Source organism: Berghia stephanieae, chromosome 1 (genome assembly GCF_034508935.2).
Source record: "Berghia stephanieae isolate SIO BIC M18660-M18661 chromosome 1, UCSD_Bste_1.3, whole genome shotgun sequence".
NCBI lineage: Eukaryota > Metazoa > Mollusca > Gastropoda > Nudibranchia > Aeolidiidae > Berghia > Berghia stephanieae.
The window spans coordinates 54,386,109-54,412,900 of NC_088360.1; the positions used below are offsets into that span (position 1 = coordinate 54,386,109).

Below are 26,792 nucleotides of genomic sequence, written 5' to 3' on the forward strand. Positions count from 1 at the left end.
TAATCTAGAGCCATACATGTATTTCTCAGGAAACAGTTGTACAAACACCTAAGCTTCCATCACTCTCCTACTACGATCACAATCACAGCTGGAAAATGAAAAAAAATCACTGCGTAGAATGCTTGTTGTTTATATCATGATAGAAAAGTCTCTGTCGTCCCCAACGATAGACATTTATATTGTGATATGGAAAGAAAACTATGTTATGTGTGAGAACTGTCTAAATCCCAAATCAGATAGCACCAAACATATAAATTATGTAGCCAATCAGTCTGATCTGAAATCATAAGCCACACAAGATAACGCGAGCTTCTAAGCTATTATTTATAACCTTTCTGGTGGTATATTATCACCCGTGCATAGTTTGGAATCAGTTGGGCGCAACGCTATTTCATCTCAAACACAGGAATACTCAAACCGGGTTCGAGTTGACCCTCCCTCTGACAAATGGTATAAACCGATAATAGTGATGTTTCCAATGCTCTCTCTCTCTCTCTCTCTCTCGCTATCTCTCTCTCAATCTCTCTCGCTATCTCACCCTCTCTCTCTCTCTCTCTCTCTCTCTCTCTCTGAAACACACACACAGATACATACACACACACATAAACAAATAATACATACACACATACAAACACCAACCCCTCGCTTCTCTATATAACATCATTATCCGGTTCTAGAGTAGAACATGGCAGTGCTTCAACTAGCTACCAACAAGAATCTCTCACCAGATCTGGAGAAAATATGGCAAACAAAACCACGGAGTCAGGAGGTGCCATCTCTCTCTCATACCATCTATTTGACTAGCCAAACAATATGATGAATTAACACTCAGGACAAGACATTTCTTGAAGAAGCTTTAACCAATTCCACACACACAGACACACAAAAAAAAAATATATATATATATATATATATATATATATATATATATATATATATATATATATATATATATATATATATATATATATATATATATATATATATATATAAACTATTCGAAAAAAAACCCAACTGATTTAGCGTTCTTGTCGGTACAAATATTTGAGCGTGCAAAGCCAAGAATCGATTAGCTTGGAATCCAATTCGGAATCGCCCACAACGGTTGACGATTATTCCTGCCAGTACGCGAGAGCGAGGGAGGAAGGGAGAGACAAAGAGAGAGTTGTGTGTGTGGGAGTGAAACTTATCGATCGTTTGAGAGATTGCACGACATCCCCGAGTTGTCACTGCAGAAGGATGATTGATTTTCTTGTTATATTTTTTTTTTTATTTGCGTAGTACGAGTCTTTTCCAATTTAGACATTTACTGCACTCGCTATAAAAATCCATCGTATCTGGATTAATAAAAATCATTGAATTTGTAAAATTATCACTAATTATTGGAATTTCGATGCAGAATAACAAAAATAGTAAATGCAATATTAATGATGGCAAAACTAAAATAAAAATTCAATAATAATAATAATAATAATAATAATAATAATAATAATAATAATAATAATAATAATAATAATAATAATAATAATAATAATAATAATAATAATAATAATAATAATAAACCGGAATACAAAAGAAACGCGAATTAGATTTATATTTGACTAGACACTACATGGTACAATTATTTTGAGCACATATTTTCTGTAATCGGAACATTGCTTTTAATTACTTGTAATAATAATGCTGATAATAATATTAATGTTGATAATTGTAATAATGATGATGATCATCATCATAATAATAATAATGATAATATTAATAATAATAATAATAATAATAATAATAATAATAATAATAATAATAATAATAATGATGATGATGATGATAACGATGATGATGATGATGATGATGATGATGATGATGATGATGATAATGATAATAATAATAATGATAATAATAATAATAATAATAATAATAATAATAATAATAATAATAATAATATAATAATAATAATAATAATAATAATAATAACAATAATAATAATAATAATAATAATAATAATAATAATAATAATAATAATAATAATAATAATGACGATGACGGTGATGATGGTGATGATGATAATAATAATACTAATAATAATAATAGTAATATTAATAATAATAATAATAATAATATAATAATAATAATAATAATAATAATAATAATAATAATAATAATAATAATAATAATAATAATAATAATAATAATAATAATAATAATAATAATAATGACACTTTAATTTTATAAATTGAGATAGATTATTCTTATGGCCTCTAAATTATTCTTATGGCCTCTAATCCGAACTTGTGTGTGTTTATTTACTTAAAAATAATATTTAGATGATGTAAATCACAGTTGCGCATTAAAAATTCAAACATTGTGTGGTAAAAATGAATTAAGGTGATGTGTTGTCTTTGTTTTATAGATGAAAGGCGACGGCTCCTCGTTGAGAATTTGATATATTTGTGAAGGGGGTGATCGCCATCCTTAATAACTTTCTCCAGTTTACTAAGACAAATCTCTTGAACAGTTCTTCTACATTTGAAATTGGGTGGCTTTATTAATTCTCCTATTAATTTTCTTAATGTCATAAATACTGGCATTACCACACCATGCTGTAATACAAAAAGTAATAACGGTCTCCAAAACAGATTTATAAAAAAGCGTGCAAAAAGTTTTCTCTATGTCAAGTTCAGAAAGTTTCTGAATAAAGTACATTCTTTAGTTCCATCAATTGATAACAAATGCCACTGCAATTTATTGTCAATTAAAATACCCAATTATTTATACACCGAAACGTGCTCATAGGTTTGATTGTTAATTTTGAGCGGTTGGTGGAATTTGTGTTCTTTCTAATATCAAAAATCATTTCTTTGGTTTTTCCTACATTTAATTTCAGGGAGTTATCTTCACACCAACCAACAAATATGTCGAACTCAGACCTGTATGCCGTTTCATCATCTTTCAATATAACCCCTTAAAGGGCAGTGTCTTGTTGTTGTTGTAGTAGTAATAGTGATAGTATTATCATTATTATTATTCTTAGAAGTAGTAGTAGTAGTAGTAGTAGTAGTAGTAGTAGTAGTAGTAGTAGTAGTAGTAGTAGTTGTAGGAGTAGTAGTAGTAGTAGTAGTAGTAGTAGTAGTAGTAGTAGTAGTAGTAGTAGTAGTAGTAGTAGTAGTAGTAGTAGTAGTAGTAGTGTCATTATCTTGGCCCACTCCTTGGTGTCAATAAAAAGTACATTTCGCTCATAAGTCTTACCAGTTTGTTTTTTTTACGAAGGCGGACCAAGTAATTCCCAGACTAAAATCAAGGAACCTTCGGACTATATTTGCCAAGTCTTTTGCTCGGGTCGGATTTAATCGTTAGTCTCTGACTAGTTTCTTTCTAGGACACATCATGGCATCAACAAGATACTGGCTGTTGTGAAATTGAGAGAGCTTCGATTCGGAACGAAAATATTATGTCGGTTACTAAAACCAAGAGGTAATACGTCTCCTCTTGCTATTATTGCCGCTGGCTTTTAACCCCCCCCCCCCCCCCCCCCCCAAAAAAAAAAACCCCCAGAAAAGTACAGGTCGTGGAAAGATTATGTAGATACCCTTTTATTTCCCATGGCTTCGAGGCCTCAAAGCATTCACTCAACATTGACAACGAAAACAACCAATGAACCCCCGTACGTAGTCAATCTAGTAAAATCATGCAGACTAGATGACATATTATTACATCAATTAGGGGATGTCACTGCTTATATCAGTGGATATGTTTGTAAGAAAATCAGTATGTTGGTATGTATTAAATGTAATTTACTTCTCAAAAATGATACCTGATAAATGGATATAATGCTAATGTCAGATTGGGCGGATTACTGGTAATTAAGATGCCTGAGATTCGGTCTCTAGTCGAGGCAGGCTGAATTTTGGGGATTATTTTTGTTCATAACATAACATATGGTATAGGGCAAAATAGGATAAAATCCCTTGAATGCCCTTAATATTAATAATAAAAAGCTCTTGAATGCCCTTAATATTAATAGTAATGCCATACATCTATTGATTAAAGATTACAATAATGATACACGTGGTAAAGATAGTATTTCAACTTAAATGTATATGTGGTGTACAAACATATATCTTTAACCGTGACATGCAAAGCACACACACACACACACATACACACACACACACACATACACACATGTAGAAGATAACCATAATAATATAATAATGCATAATATATACATACAAGATTGAAAGCCATGTCAACATCAGGGCAAACACGTATTATTCGTCATATATAAATCTGCCATCATATTATAATTCCCGGTCTACTAACACCTTGAAATAATCCATAGATTTTGCATTCTTTGTTTCAAATTTCAAACTGTTCCATTTCTGGACAATACGAATACCGAACCAGTTTTGTCTTAAGTTTGTTTTGCATCTAGAGACAAAAATCTTAAACTTGTCCCCTCTAGTAAAAGTAGTATTAGAATATGAAAAAAAAATCAGAAAAGTCTATCCTATCCAGACCATGTACCAATCTATAAACCTGAATTAAATCCCCACGAATTCTTCTATATTTCAAGTTTGGTAAGTCAAGAAATTCTAACCTTTCCTTATAAGATAAATCTGAATTGCATAAATCTTTTTGAAAGCTCTTCTCTGTACACTTTCAATACTAATAGATTGTCTTTTATATAATGGGCTCCAGAAGCAATTTCCGTATTCTAGAATTGGTCGAACTAGCGATTTATACAAATATAAAAAATGTGGTTTTATCAAGACTTATAAAGGTTCTAATATTATTCCCATCATTCTATTTGCACGACTTACACAATTATCAATAGATATATTCATCAAAATTCAAAAGTGAATCAAAAGTAACTCCCACATCCTTTTCATAAGGCACAACGGAAAGTAGATTTGACATAGAAGTATCGATAAAATAATTATGACATGGATTATTTTTTCCTATATGTAATACTTTACATTTCGAAACATTAAAATCCAAATGCCATGTTGTAGACCATTTGGGAAGTGAAAATATATCATTTTGTAGAATGTTATGATGTTTAGTTGTACTATAGCTCTTCGTATCGTCTGCAAACAGTTTGCAGGCTGAATTTATGCCATATGGTATATCATTTATATATAAAAGAAATAAAAGAGGTCCCAATACGCTTCCTTGGGGTACACCGCTAATTACATTCTTAAAATGCGACCCCACCCTTTTGACAATTACTCTGTGTATTCGATTATTAAGAAAGTCTTTAATCCAGTTAAAGATATTCCCTTTAAATCCATATTCTTTGAGTTTAGTGAATAATCTCTCACGAGCTACAGAATAAAAAGCCTTGCGGAAATCAAGATAAACAACATCAATGCATTGATTACGATCAATTAACTTGGTAAAATCCTCCATCACCTGTAAAAGTTGAGTAATGCATGATCTCTTTGATCTAAAACCATGCTGGTTATCGTTTAGCATCGTATGACTTTCAAGAAAGTCCATTATTCGGTCTTTCAAGATAGACTCCATAACCTTACAGAGTATGCATGTTAATCTGATGGGTCTATAGTTTTCAGCATCTAGTTTGCTGCCCTTTTTATGAATGGCAGTAACATTGGCTTGTTTCCATTCAATGGGTAAGGTACCAGATTCAAGAGACTTGTTATATATTGTTGATAGCGGCTGTGATATTTCAAAGGCCACTTCTTTCAGTAAACGGGGATTAAGGGAATCGGGTCCCATGCTTTTAGTCACGTCTAAATTGAACAATTTGGCAAGTATGTCTTCTCGTGTAATATAATAATAGGGAACGTTTAATTGATTGTTCTTTTTGTTATTTATCTTTCTTGGGTGAGGGGGGGGGGGGTTCTGGCACTGTTTCATAATCACCTTTTCGGGGAATAGAAATTTTTAAAATCTAAGATAATTGTACTCGTATTTAGACATTTTATCTATTGCATTTCGAAAAGTAATCACAATAAAACTGGAGCAAGTTGTACACTTTTTAATTTTACAAAGGCAATGGGATACACGTATTTAAAAACAATTTATGTGTAGTGAGAAATTAAGTGTTTTATGTTTTTAAATGATCAGATAAATATGTCAAATGATTTAATAAACAAGCACAGAAATAAATAAATCGAACAATATATTCATATCAAGTCATATATATATATATATATATTATATATATATATATATATATATATATATATATATAAACAAGTAGATAAATAACGACGTGCACCTAGATGTACAAGTCGGTAAATAAGTAAATCAATGAATAAATTATCAAAACTCCAAAATTTTGTCCTCTTTACACATCAATAAATATGCAATCATTTTATCAAATAATGGATTTCTGGCAAAGAATAGGAAAACTTACACAACCTTTTTAAAAAGTTGGTCACCGGTGGGGAGTTCAATAATTCATAAAAAGAAGTTGTATGGATTTTTTAAAAGTTTAAAATCTGAATTTATCATATTAAATCTTTTAAAGCTGACATCTAGTTTCGTACAATATTGATTGTGGCACTGTCTTGTTCAAATAATACTGGTCAAGCAGTGCGATTTAAGTAAGGCGTCTATGGCTAACTAATTTTCTTGGAGATAATACATTTATATTTGCTTTTTTCTTCATTTGATCATTTCTAAATATATATCATCGTTGTCTGATATGATCGAAATTCGAGATAAATTTTATAAGCTTGCCAATCACCCATACTGCACAGATTATGACCCATAATCGGAAATAGATGAAAGGTTAAGGGTCGATTTTAAAAAAATCAATGATCTATCTTGAAAAAGAGACCCGGACAATCCTGGTGTTAGCAGCCGTGTTTTGCCGCAAATGAACAACAGTTGGTTAAATTTATAGCTCAAGGAAAAAAGAGATGCCGACAGTGACGCTCAAACCCGAGACCTCTGGGTGTAATTTCAATGCCTGATTCACTCGGCTATATCCTACCTTCTTCCCTCGGAGACCGGAGACGCCTATAGCGTAAATATTTCAACACTTTTTTTTCCACTAAATTGTTATTATTGCTATTTTCGGTCAATTTATGATTTTTTTTTTTAATTTTATGATTTACTATCGTTATCTTATTAAGTGTGGGATCCAGCATTACTTTATATATCCATTTTATTATTATTATCATTATTATTACTATTATTATTATTATTATTATTATTATTATTATTATTATTATTATTATTATTATTATTATTATTATTATTATCATCATCATTATTATTATTATTATTATTATTATTATTATTATTATTATTATTATTATTATTATTATTATTTTATTATTATTATCATCATCATCATTATTATTATTATTATTATTATTATTATTATTATTATTATTATTATTATTATTATTATTATTATTATTATTATTATTATTATTATTACAAATGACTTAGCTTTAGCAAGTGTCTGTCAATCGTTTTTTATCTAATGTTCCTTGAAACTTAAGCAGAGACGATAAAATAGTTATTGCATAAGCAATGTCTTATAAAATTAAGGCCAATATATTGATGCTATGCGTTTAGGGAACATTCTAACAATATCCGCCAGCCGAATATTATAACGTACCAACACATAAACTATGTGTAGCCCTGGACGTTTTATAGACTGATTGACATAATTTAGTGAGAACTAATCATATAAATGGCTGTATAAAAACAATACCAAAGAGCAGAGTGACGTCAACTTCGTTCCATATAACTTCTAAAAAAATATCTCCCTACTCTTTCCAGGTGTACCAAGATGGTGCGTGATCAACAAAGTAATTTTCGTCGTTATGACCTGAGACAAGCACTGTGGCAGGAAAAGATCGAGGACGATTGGCATCTACGATTGGCCTGGCTGTTGTTGCTATGAAACGGATGACGTAGCCACAGCGCCTGCGTGTTGAGCGGTTCGTGTCACTTCCGTGTACTAAGTGTCCATGATGCAACGACATCTCTCCAGCTCTCAGGGGGCAGTGAACGGCTTTTGAGATATCGTAAAGTCCATCCCGTATGGCTTGATTAGAAGATAGAAGATTTCCATCTTTTGTTTCAGTGATGTGTTCCAAAATTCCACCTTTGTGAGTGCCTGATCAGGAAATACGAAAAGAGAAAATGAGTTATATTATAATCAACAGCAACCGTACTGGCAGAACGAAATCAAATCACCCAGGCCAATAAGTATCAAATTTGTAAGGCGATTGGATCGTGCTATGGTGCTCAAGGCCAAAAAAAGTTAAAAGGCTCGGGCATTTCAATATTTGAAGACTTAACGCAGAACAATTTCAATCTGCCCAAAGCAGCAAAAAATGACGAAAGGATCGACTGGGCATGGTCAATGAAGTCATGGCAGTAACCATCTATGGTGTGAGACTGAGGTTGGATCCAGACACTCCCCTCGATGCCCAAATACAATCAACTAACGCCGTTTCACCTAGTCCTCGAATTCGTTCAATTAAACAGACTGAAGACCAAATATACATCACGTCGACAACCCCTATACAATCGAAATGCCAGATAGACCACCACTAAACCCAACGTAAAACTTGTTACAGTCCCGGGGGTAGAGAATTTCATTCAAGATGCCTGACATCGACACGACAGAACTCAGACAAATGACTTGACACAGACCTGTCTGGAACACCCGAGAGTTACACCCCAACAAATCTGTCTTTCATATTTCTGTTTCAAATGATTTTTTTTGTATTATATTCTAATGTCGATAGCTTACTTAACAAAAGATCAGAATTAACATATATTATACAGAAACATAATCCCATGATAATATGTCTTACTGAAATTATGCCAAAAATTGAACTTGAGCTTGATTTGGAGATTGAATTTTTTATCGATGGATATAACTTATTTTTGAATGATTACCCAAGTCGAGTTGTTGCTATCTTTGTTGTGGATTGTATTGATGCTAGTGCGGGGCGGTCCTTGGCAAGCTTAAGGACCACGGTCCTACGGTCCTTGGGAAATGAAGACCGCAAGGACCTTTTCGACATTGAACATTCCTGAGAGACTGTTGGAAATTCGAACCGGTTTGACCTTTGAGACCGTGGGATCGTTCATTCTTGAACCGTTAAAGACCGCTACACGATGAAAACCGTGGTCTACAGGAGTAAAACACACGGAGTAGTCACACTCATTTCAAATTGTAACCTAATTAGAGAAGAGGGGTGATGCCTTCTTTATTTGCTCACCGTACTTCATTGTTACTTCGATAATTTAATAAAATTTGAAATTTATCCCCATTAACGGAGATAATGGCATCGCCCAAGGCGTTGATCGAGTTGTTCGTGGCGTTGATACACACACGCAACTCCTACCCCCCCCCCCCCCCCACACACACACACACATTAGAGGGCAGCGAGCATTGAAGAGTAAGAGAGAGACGTGAAGTTATAATAAGAGGGGGTGGATGAGGTAATAAGAGGGGTCGATGGTGACTTTTCGCCAGATCTAACAAACTCAGCTACCCATTCATTGCTGAGTAGACAGGGATTCAGAAAAAAATCGACTGCACCCGGGATCGATCTCTGGCCCTTTGCGTATAAAGAGAGTGCTCTATCAACTGAGCTATCGGGGTCCCCAAATATTCTATTGGACTTTTTTTTAAATTCAGACGTTATAACTGGTTTTTTTGGAAGGAAGAAACTATGAAACTCATATTATTTGATTAGTAAAAACACCAAACGAAATTTTAATATTATTGTATTATTTTAAATGACAACACTGCGATAGAAAGGAGTGGTGACAAGAGATGGACAAAAGAAAACAAAAAATTGGATTTGCTACTTGCTAGGTTCGACACACACACACACACACACACACAAACACACACACATCTTTAGTAGTCACATACATTTCAAACAATAACCCATTAGAGAAGAGGGGTCATGCCTTCACCATAGATCATTGTCATTGCGATCATTATGGTGTAGTAAATTTTGAAATTTACCCCGTATAATGGAATCGTCCAAGGCGTGCGCCTCCTGTTCCCCCCATCTCACACACGAAAGGGCGGTTTGCGGAGTGGAGGTTGGTGGTCGTCTGCCTGTATGGTCGTCTGTGTCGTTTAGTGTATGGCAAAGGGGGGTGGGTGCGATTAATTAAGTGGGATGGGTGGTGATTGGTGGAAGATAGGCAACCGAAGCAACGAATCGCTGGGGAAGTAGTAGGCTATGGCGCGAGACCGTAGGACCGTGGTCCTTGCAAGGACCGCCTCGCACTAGTTGAAAGGTGATAAGAAGTGAGGACCGCCGCCGGTCTTCCCCTATGGGACCGGTCTTCGGTTCACAGCTAAAAGACCGTGGGACCGCGGTTCAGACCGGTCTTCAGCGCGGCACTAATTGATGCCAATATATTCTCTTTTGATCATCCTATAATTAGTGAAAGTGTATAGTGTGATTTTGAATATAATAATTTACACATACTTGTAGGAAATAAATATAGATCTCATAATTCAGACAAATTAACTTTCATTGGGGATATAAAAGAAACCTTACAGTCAATAGATTGCATGAAATTTGATTGGGTGATCATTGTCGGAGATTACAATGTTCCTAATATTAAATGGACAGAACCATGTCTAACTTTTCCCGATTCAATTTTTGTCGAGGCAATTAGGGATGCTTACTTTATTCAGCTGGTGACACAGGCTACGAGGCACCGACTGAACCAAACTAGTAATATACTCGACTTGGTAATATGTAACGATGATTATTGGATTAATAATATTGGCCATTTGCCTTCAGTGGGGAAAAGTGATCGTGACTCACTCCTTATATCGTTAAATCTTTCATCCGCCAAACATCCTTCACATGTTTAATTTGATTATTTCAAAGGTAATTACAATTCTTGTAGAGAAGACCTAAATGCTGTGAATTGGGATGCTCTTGAAGGCTACGGTGTGAATGAAGCGTGGGTGTTTTTTAAAGACAAACTAAAATGTATAGAATTTAAACATATTCCATTAAGACGTAATAAAAATTTTAGATCTAATAAACCATTGTGGTTGACAAAAACGTTAAACGTACAATCAATATGAAACATAAATTGTACAAGAAATTCAAAAAGTATCATACAACAAACAATTTTCATAATTATGTCAAGGTTAGAAATAACACCAAATACACGGTTCAAAATGCTGTGAAAACGTATGAATGCACATTGGCACACGAATGTAAGAATAGTCCGAAAGGCTTTTGGAGATACGTCAACAGAAAGTTGAAAAGAAAACCAGGTGTTAGTGTCTTACTGAAAGATGATGGTACCAAGGTTACTTCGGATATAGATAAAGCTAATATTTTAAATGGTTTTTTTTCATCTGTGTTTGTTCAAGAAGACACTACAAATATTATACGAACTTTGAATGTTACAAATCAATTAAACGTCTCTTGAATCTGGTACCTTACCCATTGAATGGAAACAAGCCAATGTTACTGCCATTCATAAAAAGGGCAGCAAATTGGATGCTGAAAACTATAGACCCATCAGCTTAACATGCATACTCTGTAAGTTTATGGAGTCTATCTTGAAAGACCGAATAATGGACTTTCTTGAAAGTCATACGATGCTAAACGATAACCAGCATGGTTTTAGATCAAAGAGATCATGCATTACTCAACTTTTACAGGTGATGGAGGATTTTACCAAGTTAATTGATCGTAATCAATGCATTGATGTTGTTTATCCTTATTTCCGCAAGGCTTTTGATTCTGTACCACATGAGAGATTATTCATTAAACTAAAAGTATATGGATTTAGAGGGAATATCTTTAACTAGGTTAAAGACTTTCTTAATAATCGAATACAAAGAGTAATTGTCAATGGGGTGGGGTCGGATTTTAAGAATGTAATTAGCGGTGTACCCCAAGGAAGCGTATTGGGACCACTTTTATTTCTTTTATATATAAATGATTTACCATGTGGCATAAATTCAGACTGCAAACTGTTTGCAGACGATACGAAGATCTATAGTACAATTGAACACCATAACATTCTACAAAATGATATGTTTTTACTTTTCCAATGGTCTAAAACATGGCATTTTGGATTTTAATGTTTCGAAATGTAAAGTATTACATATAGGAAAAAATAATCCATGTCATAATTATTTTACCGATACTTCTATGTCAAATCTACTTTCCGTTGTGCCTTATGAAAAGGATGTGGGAGTTACTTTTGACTCACTTTTGAATTTTGATGAATATATTGATAATTGTGTAAGTCGTGCAAACAGAATGATGGGAATAATACTAGAACCTTTATAAGTCTTGATAAAACCATATTTTTATATTTGTATAAATCGCTCGTTCGACCAATTCTAGAATATGAAAATTGCATCTGGAGCCCATTATATAAAAGACCATCTATTAGTATTGAAAGTGTACAGAGGAGAGCTATCAAAAAGATTTATGCAATTCAGTATTTATCTTATAAGGAAAGGTTAGAATTTCTTGACTTACCAAACTTGAAATATAGAAGAATTCGTGGGGATTTAATTCAGGTTTATAGATTGGTACATGGTCTGGATAGGATATACTTTTCTGATTTTTTTTCATATTCTAATACTACTTTTACTAGAGGGGACAAGTTTAAGATTTTTGTCTCTAGATGCAAAACAAACATAAGACAAAACTGGTTCGGTATATGTATTGTCCAGAAATGGAACAATTTGAAAATCTATGGATTATTTCAAGGTGTTAGTAGACAGGGAATTACATGATGAGAAATTTATATATGACGAATAATACTTTTTTGCACTGCTGTTGACATGGCTTTCAATCGTGTATGTATATATTATGCATTGTTATATTATTATGGTTACCTTTTATATACGTGTGTGTGAGTGTGTGTGTGTGTGTGTGTGTGTCTGTGTGTGTGTGTGTGCTTTGGATGTCAGGGTTAAAGACTTATGTTTGTACACCACATATACATGAGTACATTTAAGTTGAAAAACTATCTTTACCACGTGTATCATTATTGCAATCTTTAATCAATAGATTTATGGCATTACTATTAATATCAAGGGCATTCAATGGATTTTATCCTATTTTGCCCTATACCATATGTTATGTTATGTTATGTTAAGGATTTGGGGGCAATTTATTGAGAGATATAAAGTTACAAACATGATAAAATGAATTATTTCTACTTTATCTACTGCAGTCGTATCTTGAAATAACAAAATAAAAAAGGCTGCTTGTCAATTATTTTGCTTCTATAATGATGTAAGTAATAATTTATATACATAAGAGTTTACTAGATAAATTATGCCTTTCATAAATTCTAGAAGACAGGTTATTCAACTTCATTAGGTTTATGTAATTTCTGCACGTCATTGGAAATTTAAAAAGAGTTCATATCACGCCGTGACCGATACGAATGAATGCGGAATTACGTGTAAATGTTAGCCTTGATTTTGAATTAATACAATTTAGTAGGTCACTAATGAATTATCTTTTTAAATTAAACATATAAAATCAAAGCGCTTAACTAAGCCAAAGTAAAATCAGTCAAAATTCTTATTAGGTCTAGGTTATAATTCATCACAATTTGTTCAGATATCTTTCACAATTTTAAAAGCCACTTACCAAAGAAAATAAATACAAACTTTTTGAAAATGGTCTTGAATGGACGTGTACTTATGATCACGTCGTCTTGAATCCACAAGACCAATAAAAGATAAATAAAAAGATATAGAAAATGACATCAAATTTGATTGACTTAAGCTTCTTGACAACGTGCAATAGATACTATCTAATGTTAAGACGATAACTCTACACCCTAGCAAACGTTTAAATTGATAAGCACGGGGTTTTTATTCAAACAACACTATTCAATTTACCCGGTATGACTTGCATGCATCCATTCTCTGCGTCAGCATCGTCCACTGCCAACCAAACACTGACCACGTCTCCTTCCAGGCCCCAGTATCTGTAGTATTGATAATTCGGTAAATTGATCCTGGTACGTATAATGACAACAGTGAATGCAAGTATTCATATTGCTTAACATATCTCAAGTTTACATCAGAACTATGACAGCAATATAGATTTTTAAAAGTCACTGTGTTATGTATGCTCAAAATTGATGTTTTAAAAAATGAACAATATATTATTTTCCAAAACATCATTATGCTGCATAGTTTACTACCTGCAGCGTGTTTACACCCGAAAGAATAAGTTCTTCTTTGACGTCAATATTATTTTAAAAGGTAAAAGGACCCAAATCGTATTGAGTGAATGCGTTTGCCACCTAATTCAGTCCCCTGATCAGTGACAGAATAATATTAAGATGAGTCCAGCCACAAAGGACCGGTATCTCAGTGTTGTGACTTATTGCTGTCTGCGTGTTATGCGATTCAATTCAATTCAAATATTTATCTGTGAGTTTTGTTCAGTCGTAGAAATCATCAATCCCAATATGAAAACCTCAACTAAAATAACGCATCGCTTTACTGTAATTCATATTCAGCTGTTACAATATTTTGTTGAGCGATACAAAACTGACATTCGGGAAATAAAATTTCATATTGGCACTGCTGGGAAAAAAATATGAAATTGCATAAAAAATTGTTAATCTTTTAACAGGTTCAAATAATAATTAATTGACAAACTCGACGGTCACTGGACCTTATAAACTATTAGCATATCGTGTTATATTATAGTTTACTCTCGTGTAAAATGCTCTAATCAATGGATTAGCTTACATTGGGCATGGCAAATTTTGTGACCCGATGTATCAAAACGGTATCATTTTGGGATGATCATACCCCTAAATGTGAATGCAGAAATAAAATCATAAAAAAGAGGATCTCACATAGATTTGGGTTTTTTGGGGTTTTTTTTTTATTGTTTGTTTGTTTGTTGTTGGCTTTTTTTTTTGCGTTGTAGGAAATACTATTTATTCTCCACAATAATGAAGAGTCATGCAGTATGCTTATAAATTCTTTCAAAGTGAAAGTGTTTTAAAGCAAGATGGAAATCTTCTATCTTCCAATCAAGCCATACGGGATGGACTTTACGATATCTCAAAAGCCGTCCTAGATGTTAAATGTTGCTGTTGACCAAGGACCCCTTGTAAAGCGCTTTGAGCACATTTAGTGGATATTGATTGGGCTATATAAAGCTCAGTTTTTTTAAAAATAACTTTTGAAGCAGATTTCATATGGAAAATATTGTATTTTAGCTGTGCTGTGACTGTATTATATTTATATTATTATCTTTATGTATTTGACAGACGGTAAGTTTACTTCAAATACTTCTGCGGCGGAAAAGAAACCTCTGAGGTCTTCAAAATAGTTTAATGTCAATACCGGAATTTGAACCTTCTACCTTCAAAGCCATAGACGATAATGTAGCTACTGGGACACCATGCCCTTTTAGTGTAGTGCAGATTAGATCTTTTGTTTCTGTTTATTTATTTTTTTAAAGCTTGAAATAATAGCATCATCTATAAACAACCATATGGATATCATTATGGTTAATCTCAAACGAAGAACCAAATTTTTACTTATACCCCGTCTTGGTTGTATATTTTTACATTTTTGTACATTGTCGCCATAGATTCTCAACTTTGTGTTTATACATTTTTATGCATGCCATGGCTGTAAACGAATTTCCATTTTTTGGATGAATAAAGTATATATTATTATTATTATTATTATTATTATTATTATTATTATTATTATTATTATTATTATTATTATTATTTTATTATTATTATCATTATTATTATTATTATTATCATTACTGACGCTCGATGATCAGGCTCTACTGGATAGAACAAGAGGGACGGTAAGAAGAAAATTAGATAATATGTCTCAAAATCAATCCTAGTTTGCTAGAAGTAGTCTGATGCCCTATTAATTTAGCCACTGCGCTTCATCAGTGAGGACTTTCCACCTGTCCAACATGTACCCGATGCGGGAAATAACCGGAAACCGCAGAGTATCTAGTTGAACGGTGTGTTGTGACGAGGCTTCCGGTCGGGTTTGCGACGGTGCACGAATGCGGTGAAGATTTTGCTGATTGGGTTGATTGTCATAACATAGTAGTGTGAGCACCATTAGAAGCTGCTGCCGCTGCGCTCATGAGAATTGAGGATCATGAGTTGTTATATTTTATATACCTTACGTCCTGGTGCCAGGCAACGAATGCTTCTTTATCTGCTTCTCTTCTCACAGGAAACTTACAGATAAATCTTGAATCTAACAGGATCAGGTTTGGTCCCAGAATAGCCTGTAGGAATGAATAAATAAATAAATAAACAAATAAATAATAATAATAGTAGTAAAAAATATGTATATAAAAAAAAAATAATGATAATATTAATAATAATAATAATAATAATAATAATAATAATAATAATAATAATAATAATAATAATAATAATAATAATAACCATAATAATAATAATAACCATAATAATAATAATAATAATAATAATAATAATAATAATAATAATAATGATAAATAATAATAAATAATAATAATAATAATAATAATAATAATAATAATAATAATAATAATAATAATAATAATAATAATAAGCGCGATGGATGATTTCAACTCTAAAATGACAATAACAAAGATGGTGACGATGATCATGATGATGATGATGATGATGATGATGATGATGATGATGATGATGGGTTGGTAAACATACCTTGAGAGGTTCTAAAACCCTTGGACGAGTGGCCAATTTTAGGACCCATGGATCTATCACATGCCTGTTGTGTAGTGAATATGTTGCTGCATCTTCGCCTGAAATTATGTTAGCTTGTTTTCATTTATAGAAGGAACGAATTTGACGTCACTCAGCTCTTTGTAGTTGTCCTTAGACAGCTATTTTGGTGAATAGTTCTCACTAAAATCTATATCAATATAAATGTTCAAGGTTACAAATAGTTAAGTTTCCTGCTAGCAGATATTGTGATTAATTCACAGTAGCGCATAGGATCAATTACATTTAAATAATTAACATTTTGTAACGAGTCTTATAATGTAAGTAATGACTTGATGTTAGTAAATAAAAAAAACGATAATACACAAGCAATACAAGATGAAAAACATTACTTACATTTAAACAAAGCGGTTATAACGAGTAGTATCCGAAGTAGTAGTAGTAGTAGTAGTAGTAGTAGTAGTAGTAGTAGTAGTAGTAGTAGTAGTAGTAGTAGTATGCAGTAGTAGTAGTAGTGAGTGAATAGTAGTAGTAGTAGTAGTAGTAGTAGTAGTAGTAGTAGTAGTAGTAATAGTAAGTAGTAGTAGTAGTAGTAGTATAGTAGTATAGTAGTAGTAGTAGTAGTAGTAGTAGTAGTAGTAGTAACGGTAGTAGTAGTAGTAGTAGTAGTAGTAGTAGTAGTAGTAGTAGTAGTAGTAGTAGTACTAGTAGAAGCAGCAGCAGTAGTAGTAGTAGTAGTAGTAGTAGTAGTAGTAGTAGTAGTAGTAGTAGTAATAGTAGTAGTAGTAGTAGTAGTGGTAGTAGTAGTAGTAGTAGTAGTAGTAGTAGTAGTAGTAGTAGTAGTAGTAGTAGTAGTAGTAGTAGTAGTAGTAGTAAGTAGTAGTCGTAGTTGTCGTAAAAGTCGTAGCAGTAGTAGTAGTAGTAGTAGTAGTAGTAGTAGTAGTAGTAGTAGTAGTAGTAGTAGTAGTAGTAGTAGTAGTAGTAGTAGTAGTAGTAGTAGTAGTAGTGGTGGTGGTAGTAGTAGTAGTTGGTGTTGTTATTGGTGTTGTTGTTGTTGTTGTTGTTGTTGTTGTTGTTGTGGAAATCAGATTCTTACCAAGTTCCCGTGTAACTCTGTCAAAGTTGGCCCTCAACTCCATCGTCTCTTCATCATTTAGGACTCTGGTGCAAGGAAGGTATCCTTGCTTGTCAAAGAAATTCTTGATCTCTCCACGGCCTTTCATCTTAGGCAATGTAACCACAGAGTGATTTTTACTGGAAAACAAATAATATGGCAAAGATGTGAATATGGTATAAAATTGACTCTTGAATTTACTGAGTTACGAAGACTCATAAAATGCGCTATCTCTTTTTATTTTGATATATACAAGTTGTTGAAAGCAATAAGTCAATCTTTATAAATGTTTTCGGGTTCAAAGAGAAGAAAAATAACAAATTAAAGAATGTCTGCAATAAAGTCATAACGTAGGGCTACAGAGCGATAAAAATATATAAAACTGCAATGTAAAATTAAGACATATTCAATTTTTTTTAATCACAAACTTAACGGGTTTTTTTTTTTTTTTGGGTTGTAAATAAGATAATAATTTGATGGTTCAAAGTATTTATTTTATCCTCAGGAGTGGGAGACACCTTGGTTCAAAGTAGAGAAACTACTATCTAGATAGCTATAGCGTCAAGGATAAAATCCTTGTGTCATCGTGAAGTCCGAAATATGAATTTTGTCGATTTTTTTTTTTTAATGGAGCTTTCATATATCTTCTTTGTTTCTTTTCTCGTATTTTTGTATAGATATCTAACAGTTGACTAAATCTAGTTACGATTTCAAAAACGTACACGACTGCAACTGGTTCAGGCATGATGGTGATTGTCTGAATAGAAAGTCAATGAAATGATAAAATGTGGGTTGCTATATGAAAGTTATTATAACACAAACAAATAGCCACAAATTTCACTGTTTCTCCTGAAAGCAGTTTGATCGCTCTTTGGATTTGTGATGCAACTCATAAAATCATTGTTGTTACCAACATAAGTGCCTGCTCCACTCACTTTTCTGAATTAAAAATTCACCCCATACACCGGAGCATACTCAATGTCTCAATCGTTTCTATGTTATATGTTTGTGTTGAGAATATTGGCTATTAAGCTTAACTGCTGGTCAAAATTATTCGCGATGGTGGTGTACGAACGAATCGGCGGTCTCAAGAAGTGGGTGAGAGAGGGATCTAGTAATGACTTTGAGTTTGAAACGAATATTTTGTTCGTGGATAGCTCACACGGTAGAGCCACGCTCTCACCTGCCAGGCGGAGTTGTCGTACCAATAAGGTCGCAGGTTCAAACCCCACCACCGCCGCGAAAATTTTTTATTCTCTATTGTCTTCTGGCACTTTTCTATTCACTTCATATCTTGTTGTAACTCATAAAATCACCAGCCTTTTTATTTCGTTGCTTAATATCCGTATCTAATTCAGTTCCCACGTTACGTAGAAGGGCAACCCCTGTTATCTGGGTACATGAGGTCATTTATTGGAATTCACGCGAGGTTTCTTTTTGTTTTTAATAGGTCCTGGTCTATTATCTTTATTATTGAAGTCGTGAATATGGGGAAGCCCAATCTTGTTTAGCTTTGACGCTCGAAACCCTACTTTTCCCATTAAATTTTGTGGGCTACAATCGTCTCGCCAACAAGTACAAACTATTTGTTTATATTTTTAGACTACCAGTAACAAATGTGAACCTCTTATAAAATTTCTGATTGATACCTCTTGTATTCAGATCTGAACATTATTTCAAAGAAAACATATAAACTGATTTATTTTTCTTCATCTTTGCTCTTTGCTTGCTGAAAGCGACGAACTCAAATCGTGGATGGACCTTAAAACAAGTATTAATGCCATTGACATCTGAAATGTATTATTTAAAGACCTCAAATTAGTGAAAATCTAGACTGCCCATTTCCCGGATTACCTATTGGACGAATTGGCTGAGTGCAGTACTAATGTTCACAAAACGTGACGGCCTTACATTAACCTTACCTGCCAATCTAAAAATACATCAATTTCTATGTAGTGTTAGTAATTTCCAATAAACGACACTTCTCTCCCTCTCCCCCATCCCATTATAGACATGCAATCAGCACCTTATGTTCACAACAGAAATCGCTCTCAATGACCAGATGGAAAATCCTAGTTAGATCGCATTAAGGGATAAAAAAAATAAAGGAAGTGGTTATTCAGTATCAGATACTGAATAGTGCTTTTCCACTATTCAGTATCCATAAGGAACTCTTTTATTATAGAGAGAGTGAAAAGTGCGACAATCTCAGTTGAATGTAAATAAACTGCTGACCTACTACCAGATTGAACACGTGCAGTAACTGACAGCCCGATTCAAAGTTGTAGAAATATTTTGATCGTTATTTTAAAATTTCTGCTATTGTGCAATTAACATAGTTCAAAATATCAAAATAAGAGTGGCATTCAAATACATTTTTTAATGTCTAAATAGACATGATTAAATGTCACTAAAAGTTCAGTGACACCATGGCTTGGTGGATAAGCTGTTTGACTCTGAACTTAAGGTTCGAGAGTTCAAATCCCGGCAGGGTTAACTTTTATTTTTCCCCAATATTTTTGTTTTAATCATTTTATTTGCTTGTAATATATTTTAATGTTTATATATACTATTATTATTATTATTATTATTATTATTATTATTATTATTATTATTATTATTATTATTATAGTCCCATAGTCCCAGGTTCATTTCCACTGATATCCTCTTCTCACAGTCCCAGGTTCACTCTCAACCAGTGTGCACTTCCCTGAGTCCCGGTTCATTGCCCAATGGTGCCCACTTCCCATAACTTTTGATAATTTCGGTAGGTTTCGAAATAAAAGTACATTCTGAGCTCACTGTCCACTGGTATCAGCCTCTCGCAGTCCCAGGTTCAATCCTCATCTGTGTCCAAATCCCAGATTCACTCCCCACTGCTGCCTGCTTCCCATCACTTTGTCGGGTTTTGGCGGGTTTCGTAAAACAGTAATTCCCCCTCCCCCTTGGTATTGTCTTTTTACAATATCCAGAGTCCCAGGTTCACTCCCCACAAGTGTACACTTCCCTGAATCTCGGGTTCACCCCCCACTGTTGTCTACGAAAAAAGTAATTGCTTTTATGTGAAACTCGCTGAAACCCGCCAAATACCATAGTCTCAGGTTCACTCCCCACTGGTGTACACTTCTCTGAGTCTCAGGTTCACTCCCCACTGTTTTCCTACTTTCAATAACTTTGGGATATTGCCGGGTTTCGTAAAAAGTAATAGTTTTCATGTGAAACTCGTCGAAAACCGCCGAAAACCATAGTCTCAGGTTCACTCCCCACTGGTGTACACTTCCCTGAGTCTCAGTTTCACTCCCCACTGTTGCCTACTTCCCATAACTTTGTCGGATATTGCCGGGTTTCGTATAAAAGTAATTGCATTTATATGAAACTCGCTGAAACCCGCCAAAAACCAGAGTCTCAGGTTCACTCCCCACATGTGTATACTTCCATGAATCTCAGGTTCACCCCCCACTATTGCCTACTTCAATAACTTTGTCGGATATTGCCAGGTTTCGTCGGGTTTCATAAAAAAGTAATTGCTTATATATGAAACTCGCTGAAATTCGCCTAAACCCAGAGTCTCAGGTTCACTCCCTACTGGTGTACACTTCCCTGAGTCTCAGGTTCAGTCCCCATTATTTGCCTACTTTCCATAACTTTGCCCCAATTTGTTGGCATTTGGCGCATTTCGTAAACAAAAAGTAATTGCTTTTTTAAAATAACAAAATCTGCCGAAACCCAGTCCCAGGTTCACTCCCCACTGGTGTACACTTCCCCGAATCTCAGGTTCACTCCCCACTGTTGCCTACTACCCATAACTTTCTTGGATATTGCAAGGTTTCGTCGGGTTTTGTAAAAAAGTAATTGATTTTATATGAAACTAGCTGAAGCTCGCCGAAAACCATAGTCTCAGGTTCACTCCCCACGCGTTGCCTACTTTCCACTTCTTTGCCGCATATTGTCGGGGTTCGTACAAAAGTAATCCCCCCCCCCCCCCCCAATTTGTGATTGCTTTTTTATAAAACCCAGAGTCCCGGTTCACTCCCCACTGGTGTACACTTCCCTGAATCTCAGGTTCACCCCCTCCTCCCACCCACCCCCCCCCTCAGCCTCTACACACACACACACACACACACGCTGCTGCCTACGTCCCATAACTTTGTCGGATATTGCCAGGTGTCGTCCGGCTTTTTATTACGAAACCCGCTGAAACCCAGTCCCAGGTTCACTCCCCACTGTTGTACACTTCTCTGAGTCCGAGATTCACTCCCACAGCTGCCCTCTTCCCATAACTTTGTCGGGTTTCGGAAAAAAAAACACCGTATTATAGTGCAAAACCACTATTCAGTGTCAGATACTGAATAGTGCAAAACCACTATTCAGTATCAGATACTGAATAGTACAAAACCACTATTCAGTATCAGATACTGAATAGTACAAAACCACTATTCAGTATCAGATACTGAATAGTGCAAAACCACTATTCAGTATCAGATACTGAATAGTGCAAAACCACTATTCAGTATCAGATACTGGATAGTGCTAGCCAAAAATAAAAGGGCTACAAAAACGTGCTGGCTTATGCAAACAATGCTAATCACACCATGCCAATGAATGTATTCGTCACATTAAGACTATAAATACGGATATAATTTAATCATTTTTTTTAAATTCCCTTTATTCATCCCCAAGGGGAAATTGGGAAGACTGGAATAACCCAGGCGTTAGCCGCAGTGCAGCGCCGCAAAGTGAGCTAGGGCGAGGCGGCTTGCTCAAGTCAACACAGCGAGGCGGGTAGTCGAACTCGTTACCTTTTGGGTAAGCAGCAAAGACCTTACCGCTGAGCTACGCTGCCCCCTAAAAAAATAATATGGAACGCTTCAAGAATTTGCGTGTCATAATAATATTATACTATCATATTAATAAAAATGCTTTTCTGTCACTACTATATTATGGAAATCGCAATATAGGAAGGTCTCTGTAGGAGAAGATCGGTAGAAAGATAGATGGCAGTTCTTGGTTAGACCCGTGGGAGGTTCAACGGCTAACGGAGGATATAAGTCAATGGCGCTCCCTACTGTCAACCGTGTGTGTTGAAACACCACAGGGGATTAACTGATTTTTGTGTATTGTCAAGGTCCATGGGCTATGCTAGATATTTTTATTTTCTCTTGGTTTATTTAAAATGAAATCAAGATATACCACTTTAATAATAATAATAAATCTTTATTGTCCTCAAAAAAGTGGCAATGTCATTTGGTTACACATTTATAACAATACAATATGGACATAGACACACTCACACAGATGCACATTAGTAACATCATAGTCATCGAGAAAACAAACAAACAAAAAAACAAAAAAACAAAAAAAAAAAAAAAACGAAAAAAACCGCCATAATCAATGTTGATAAGTTAGCCGGAAGAAAATGCTTTTTAACATCGGTAAAAATCTTGGAATCTTAGCTTTGTCTCTGATATCCCGGGTGGATGGGATGCGTTAAAACATGTTTTTTTTTAACTCTAAAAAGGTTTTCCCCTCTTTGAATACCGTACGTTAATCCCTTGGTCAACTTATGTATAAAATGTATATCTTTTATAGCTAACAGAAGAGAGGAGGCGAGCATAAAATAGTTTTCATTTGACTGATTGCCTATATTGAAGAATGAAATGAAAGGTTTAACTAGTTAACTGCTGTACTCTGGAAAAATTCGTATTTTTAATTTTAGCCAGAAAACTCATCCTTCAAAAATCGATCGATTTAAATGATCATCATCTTGGCGAAAACTCTCCAACCCTGGACTTCGCGAAGTCCCAAGTTTGAGAGTTGTTGCCAAGATGAGGGTCGTTTAAATTGATCAATATTTGGAGGACGTGTTTTATGGCCAAATTTTGAATTGACTGGTTAAGAAAAATCGATTTGGGGACAAGACAGGAAGAACGAAGAATGCAGAGTTCGTTATTGTTCTTTTGTTTTTTACTATGAGGATTTGTGTTGGTGAATGCTTAAGGGATTGCTCTTCGCTTACGTTATATGCATGCATATTATCCTTATACATCCGTGAAATTTGAATATACGTGTAAAATCCGACGTCCACATATTTGCAGGTCTGATTACCGCGTGTAATTATGGACTGGATTTAATATTGTAGTAATGGACGTCAATTTGAGTTAGTTTGAGGGTATTTCAATCACAACAATGAGCCCATTACAATTTGTATTATCAGACCTGAAAATAAGTACACCTCGGTAAAACCCAATTCATCTGCCATGTGTGAACGTAGATCGCGTTTTTGTACCATGTGTACCTCCGTTATTTGCGCAACTAACGCTGACCAATGACATATCTGTATATATGGATCAGTCTGAGGGCGATGTTTAAAAAAAAATTAATTGAGCTTTTATATAGCTCACCCTAATATTCTCAAAACGCTTGACAAGCGGTATCAAGTCAACAGAAACACTTAAAATATGATATGGCCGGACATGACGTCTGTAAGGTGCTATTGCGTTTTTTATATCCTTTTTTGACAGAGACAAAGATTACCGTCCAAGTACTCATCTTACACCAAAGATTCAATTTGTGTCGCCTACTGCGGGACTCGAACCAGGAATCTAAATCCGACAAGACCTATAAACAAACATTCTATCTTTAATATATCAATTTATTTTGGAGGTGGATTTTTCTATTTTATACTATATATTGTTACATATCGGGTCTCCCCAATGGTTATTTCTGAAGAAAAAAATATTTTACATTACATCTCAGCCCTTTTGAGTCAATGAAGACATCACAGTTTGCTATAAAATGCCTTAATATCTTTCATACGATGAAAAACGAGCTAAAACTAGGTTTTTGACTATAACTCAGACAACAATTTTCTACAAAGAACAGCTTCAAAGAAATAGGACATTGACATTAAATGAAGTATAACAAATAGTATTTCAGGCAGTCAAAACATGAGTTTTTAAAACAATTTGATATTAGGAATACTGAACAATAGGGAGCGGATAGAATATGAACTTTCACCTTTCGGAAGGCACAGTGATATATTTTTAATGGGCATCAACAGTAAATACCCTTGCTATGTCCGTGATGATGACGTTAGAAATAGGAGGATGAGAAAAAGGAGGGGGGAGAGGAGAAAAGGAGGGGGAGAAGGGGGATAAAAAGGAGAAGGAAGAGGAGGAGGAGGAGGAGGAGGAGGAGGAGGAGGAGGAGGAGGAGGAGGAGAGGAGAGGAGGAGGAGAGGAGGAGGAGAGGAAGGAGGAGAGAGAGAGGAGGAAGAGAAGTGAAGGAGGAGACAGAAGAAGAAGAAGAAGAAGAAGAAGAAGAAGAAGAAGAAGAAGAAGAAGAAGAAGAAGAAGAAAAATAGGAGAGGGATGATGAGGAGAGGATGGCGGAGAAAGGTTGTGGGAAGGAGGAGGAGGAGCGAGGAGAGGGATATATTTTGGAATCAACATTAGAACGTTAGTGATGGAATTTTGTGGGATCTTTATCATTACTTTAATGCCATGAAATCTATATATATATATATATATATATATATATATATATATATATATATATAAAATTATATAGAGAGAGAGAGAGAGAGGAGAGAGGAGAGAGAGAGAGAGAGAAGAGAGTGGAATGAAAAGGGGGCTAAGTATTTTAACCCATTCTTCTATATCAATGGCAAATTTTCAGTTTTCCTCAAAAGCTTTGCTGTCAGACTTTGGTATTCGATAGAAAAAAAAAAACACAACTAGATCAGACTTATTCCATAATAATTTCAGATAATTTCAATTAAAATGCGAAGATCTACTTACAGTTAATATGATTTTAAGAATTATTACCAAGAGAAAACCTCTCCGTCTAATTTGAAAATGTATCTTAACCAACGTCGTAGAAACAAATGCTAAAATGAATTGATGTCTTTATATTTATACTACACCACCATTTTTTTATTTGGAAAAGCTCACCTTCTGTCATCTTCTCGACAATCAATTAAGTATTGATAATGTGACATTGATCACAGAATTGAATGGCATTCTGTCTACACTGACAAAACGCTTATTTTCATATGGACATAAATATATTATTTAAATATCGGTACATTAAGATAAAAAATTTAAACATCGATCAATTAAGATGTCCTCCAACTTCAGGGACATCCCAGGGTTTGAGAGTTCCTGCCAAGGTGGGGGTCATTGAAATCGATCGCTATTTGAAGGACAAGTTTTCTCAACAAATCTTTAAATATGATTTTTTTCCGGGGTTCGATGTCAACTGGTTAAAGAAGCCTCACATGTAAGACTTTGTGACATTTGGAATCATTTAGTCATAGATAGTTAAATCTTATAATCAAAAATGAATATAACAGCTTTGAAAAATGAACAAAATACCAAACACAGAACATTTTGAGCTAAAAAAACCCTTCTTCAGACAATGACAAAAAAACCCTAAAAAAAAAAAACAATAAAAACATCATTCATCATTTGATAGCCAGAAATACAGCAGAGAAATATTTGGCAAGTCTTTCTGCAAGTAAAAGGATCTTGCCATCTGGTTTTATCGTTTTCTATTATTAGCTGAAGAAGGGATTTGAGCCAGAATTTTTCTTTGTGTGGTATTTTGTTATTTTATTTTTTTTAAGCTGTTATATTCATTTTTGTACTTTTAACAGTCCACAGATTCTAGGAGCTTAGTATCTGTGCGGCTATGTGGTCTTTTGGTATAACATTCGCTTTCGGACCGGAAGGTCCTAGGTTCGACCCTCGCTCGGCGCATCGTTGAGTCCTTGGAAAAGGTTGTTTACTCACATTCTCTCGCCGTACTCATGTGTAAAATGAGTACCTGGCCGGCCAAAAGCGTAGTCTCTGTCGGAAAGAAATTTGTAATATCGCCTAACAGGTGTCATGTCTCGTTCTACATGTTACGTGTTATTGGTGGTCGGGGACCCCTTGTAAAGCGCTTTTAGCACGTTAAGTGGATATTGTGC

The 26,792-nt window shown here is 34.5% G+C and overlaps 2 protein-coding genes and 1 long non-coding RNA gene across 6 annotated transcripts in view; all 3 read right to left on the reverse strand.

Annotated features, from left to right (window-relative positions):
• LOC144977710 (neurensin-1-like) overlaps positions 1–723 on the reverse strand; it is a 47,257-nt gene extending 46,534 nt beyond the window's left edge. The window contains exons 1-2 of one of the 3 annotated variants that reach the window (XR_013646392.1): positions 640–723; positions 1–277 (exon numbers count right to left, since the gene is read on the reverse strand). The exon at positions 1–277 is cut by the window's left edge and continues 49 nt beyond it. The gene's annotated coding sequence lies outside the window, so the exon portion shown is untranslated. Of the gene's footprint in view, positions 541–639 lie in introns of those variants that run through there. The other 2 variants (XR_013646391.1, XM_078923142.1) reach the window with 2 other exon arrangements.
• LOC144977779 (uncharacterized) overlaps positions 1–26,792 on the reverse strand; it is a 130,313-nt gene that overhangs the window by 81,844 nt on the left and 21,677 nt on the right. The gene's annotated exons all lie outside the window — the stretch shown is intronic.
• Positions 7,495–25,689, reverse strand: LOC144964249 (phytanoyl-CoA dioxygenase, peroxisomal-like). Of its 2 annotated transcripts, none has more exons than XM_078898316.1 (6): positions 25,621–25,689; positions 17,804–17,961; positions 16,690–16,787; positions 16,153–16,262; positions 13,868–13,956; positions 7,495–8,101 (listed from the first exon to the last, which is right to left on the reverse strand). In XM_078898316.1, the coding sequence occupies exons 2-6, from the start codon at positions 17,928–17,930 to the stop codon at positions 7,749–7,751; spliced, it is 777 nt and encodes a 258-aa protein (XP_078754442.1). In that variant the 5' UTR covers positions 17,931–17,961; positions 25,621–25,689; the 3' UTR covers positions 7,495–7,748. The 2 variants fall into 2 exon arrangements, with proteins under 2 accessions (XP_078754442.1, XP_078754433.1); XM_078898307.1 differs by lacking the exon at positions 25,621–25,689 and adding an exon at positions 19,848–19,913.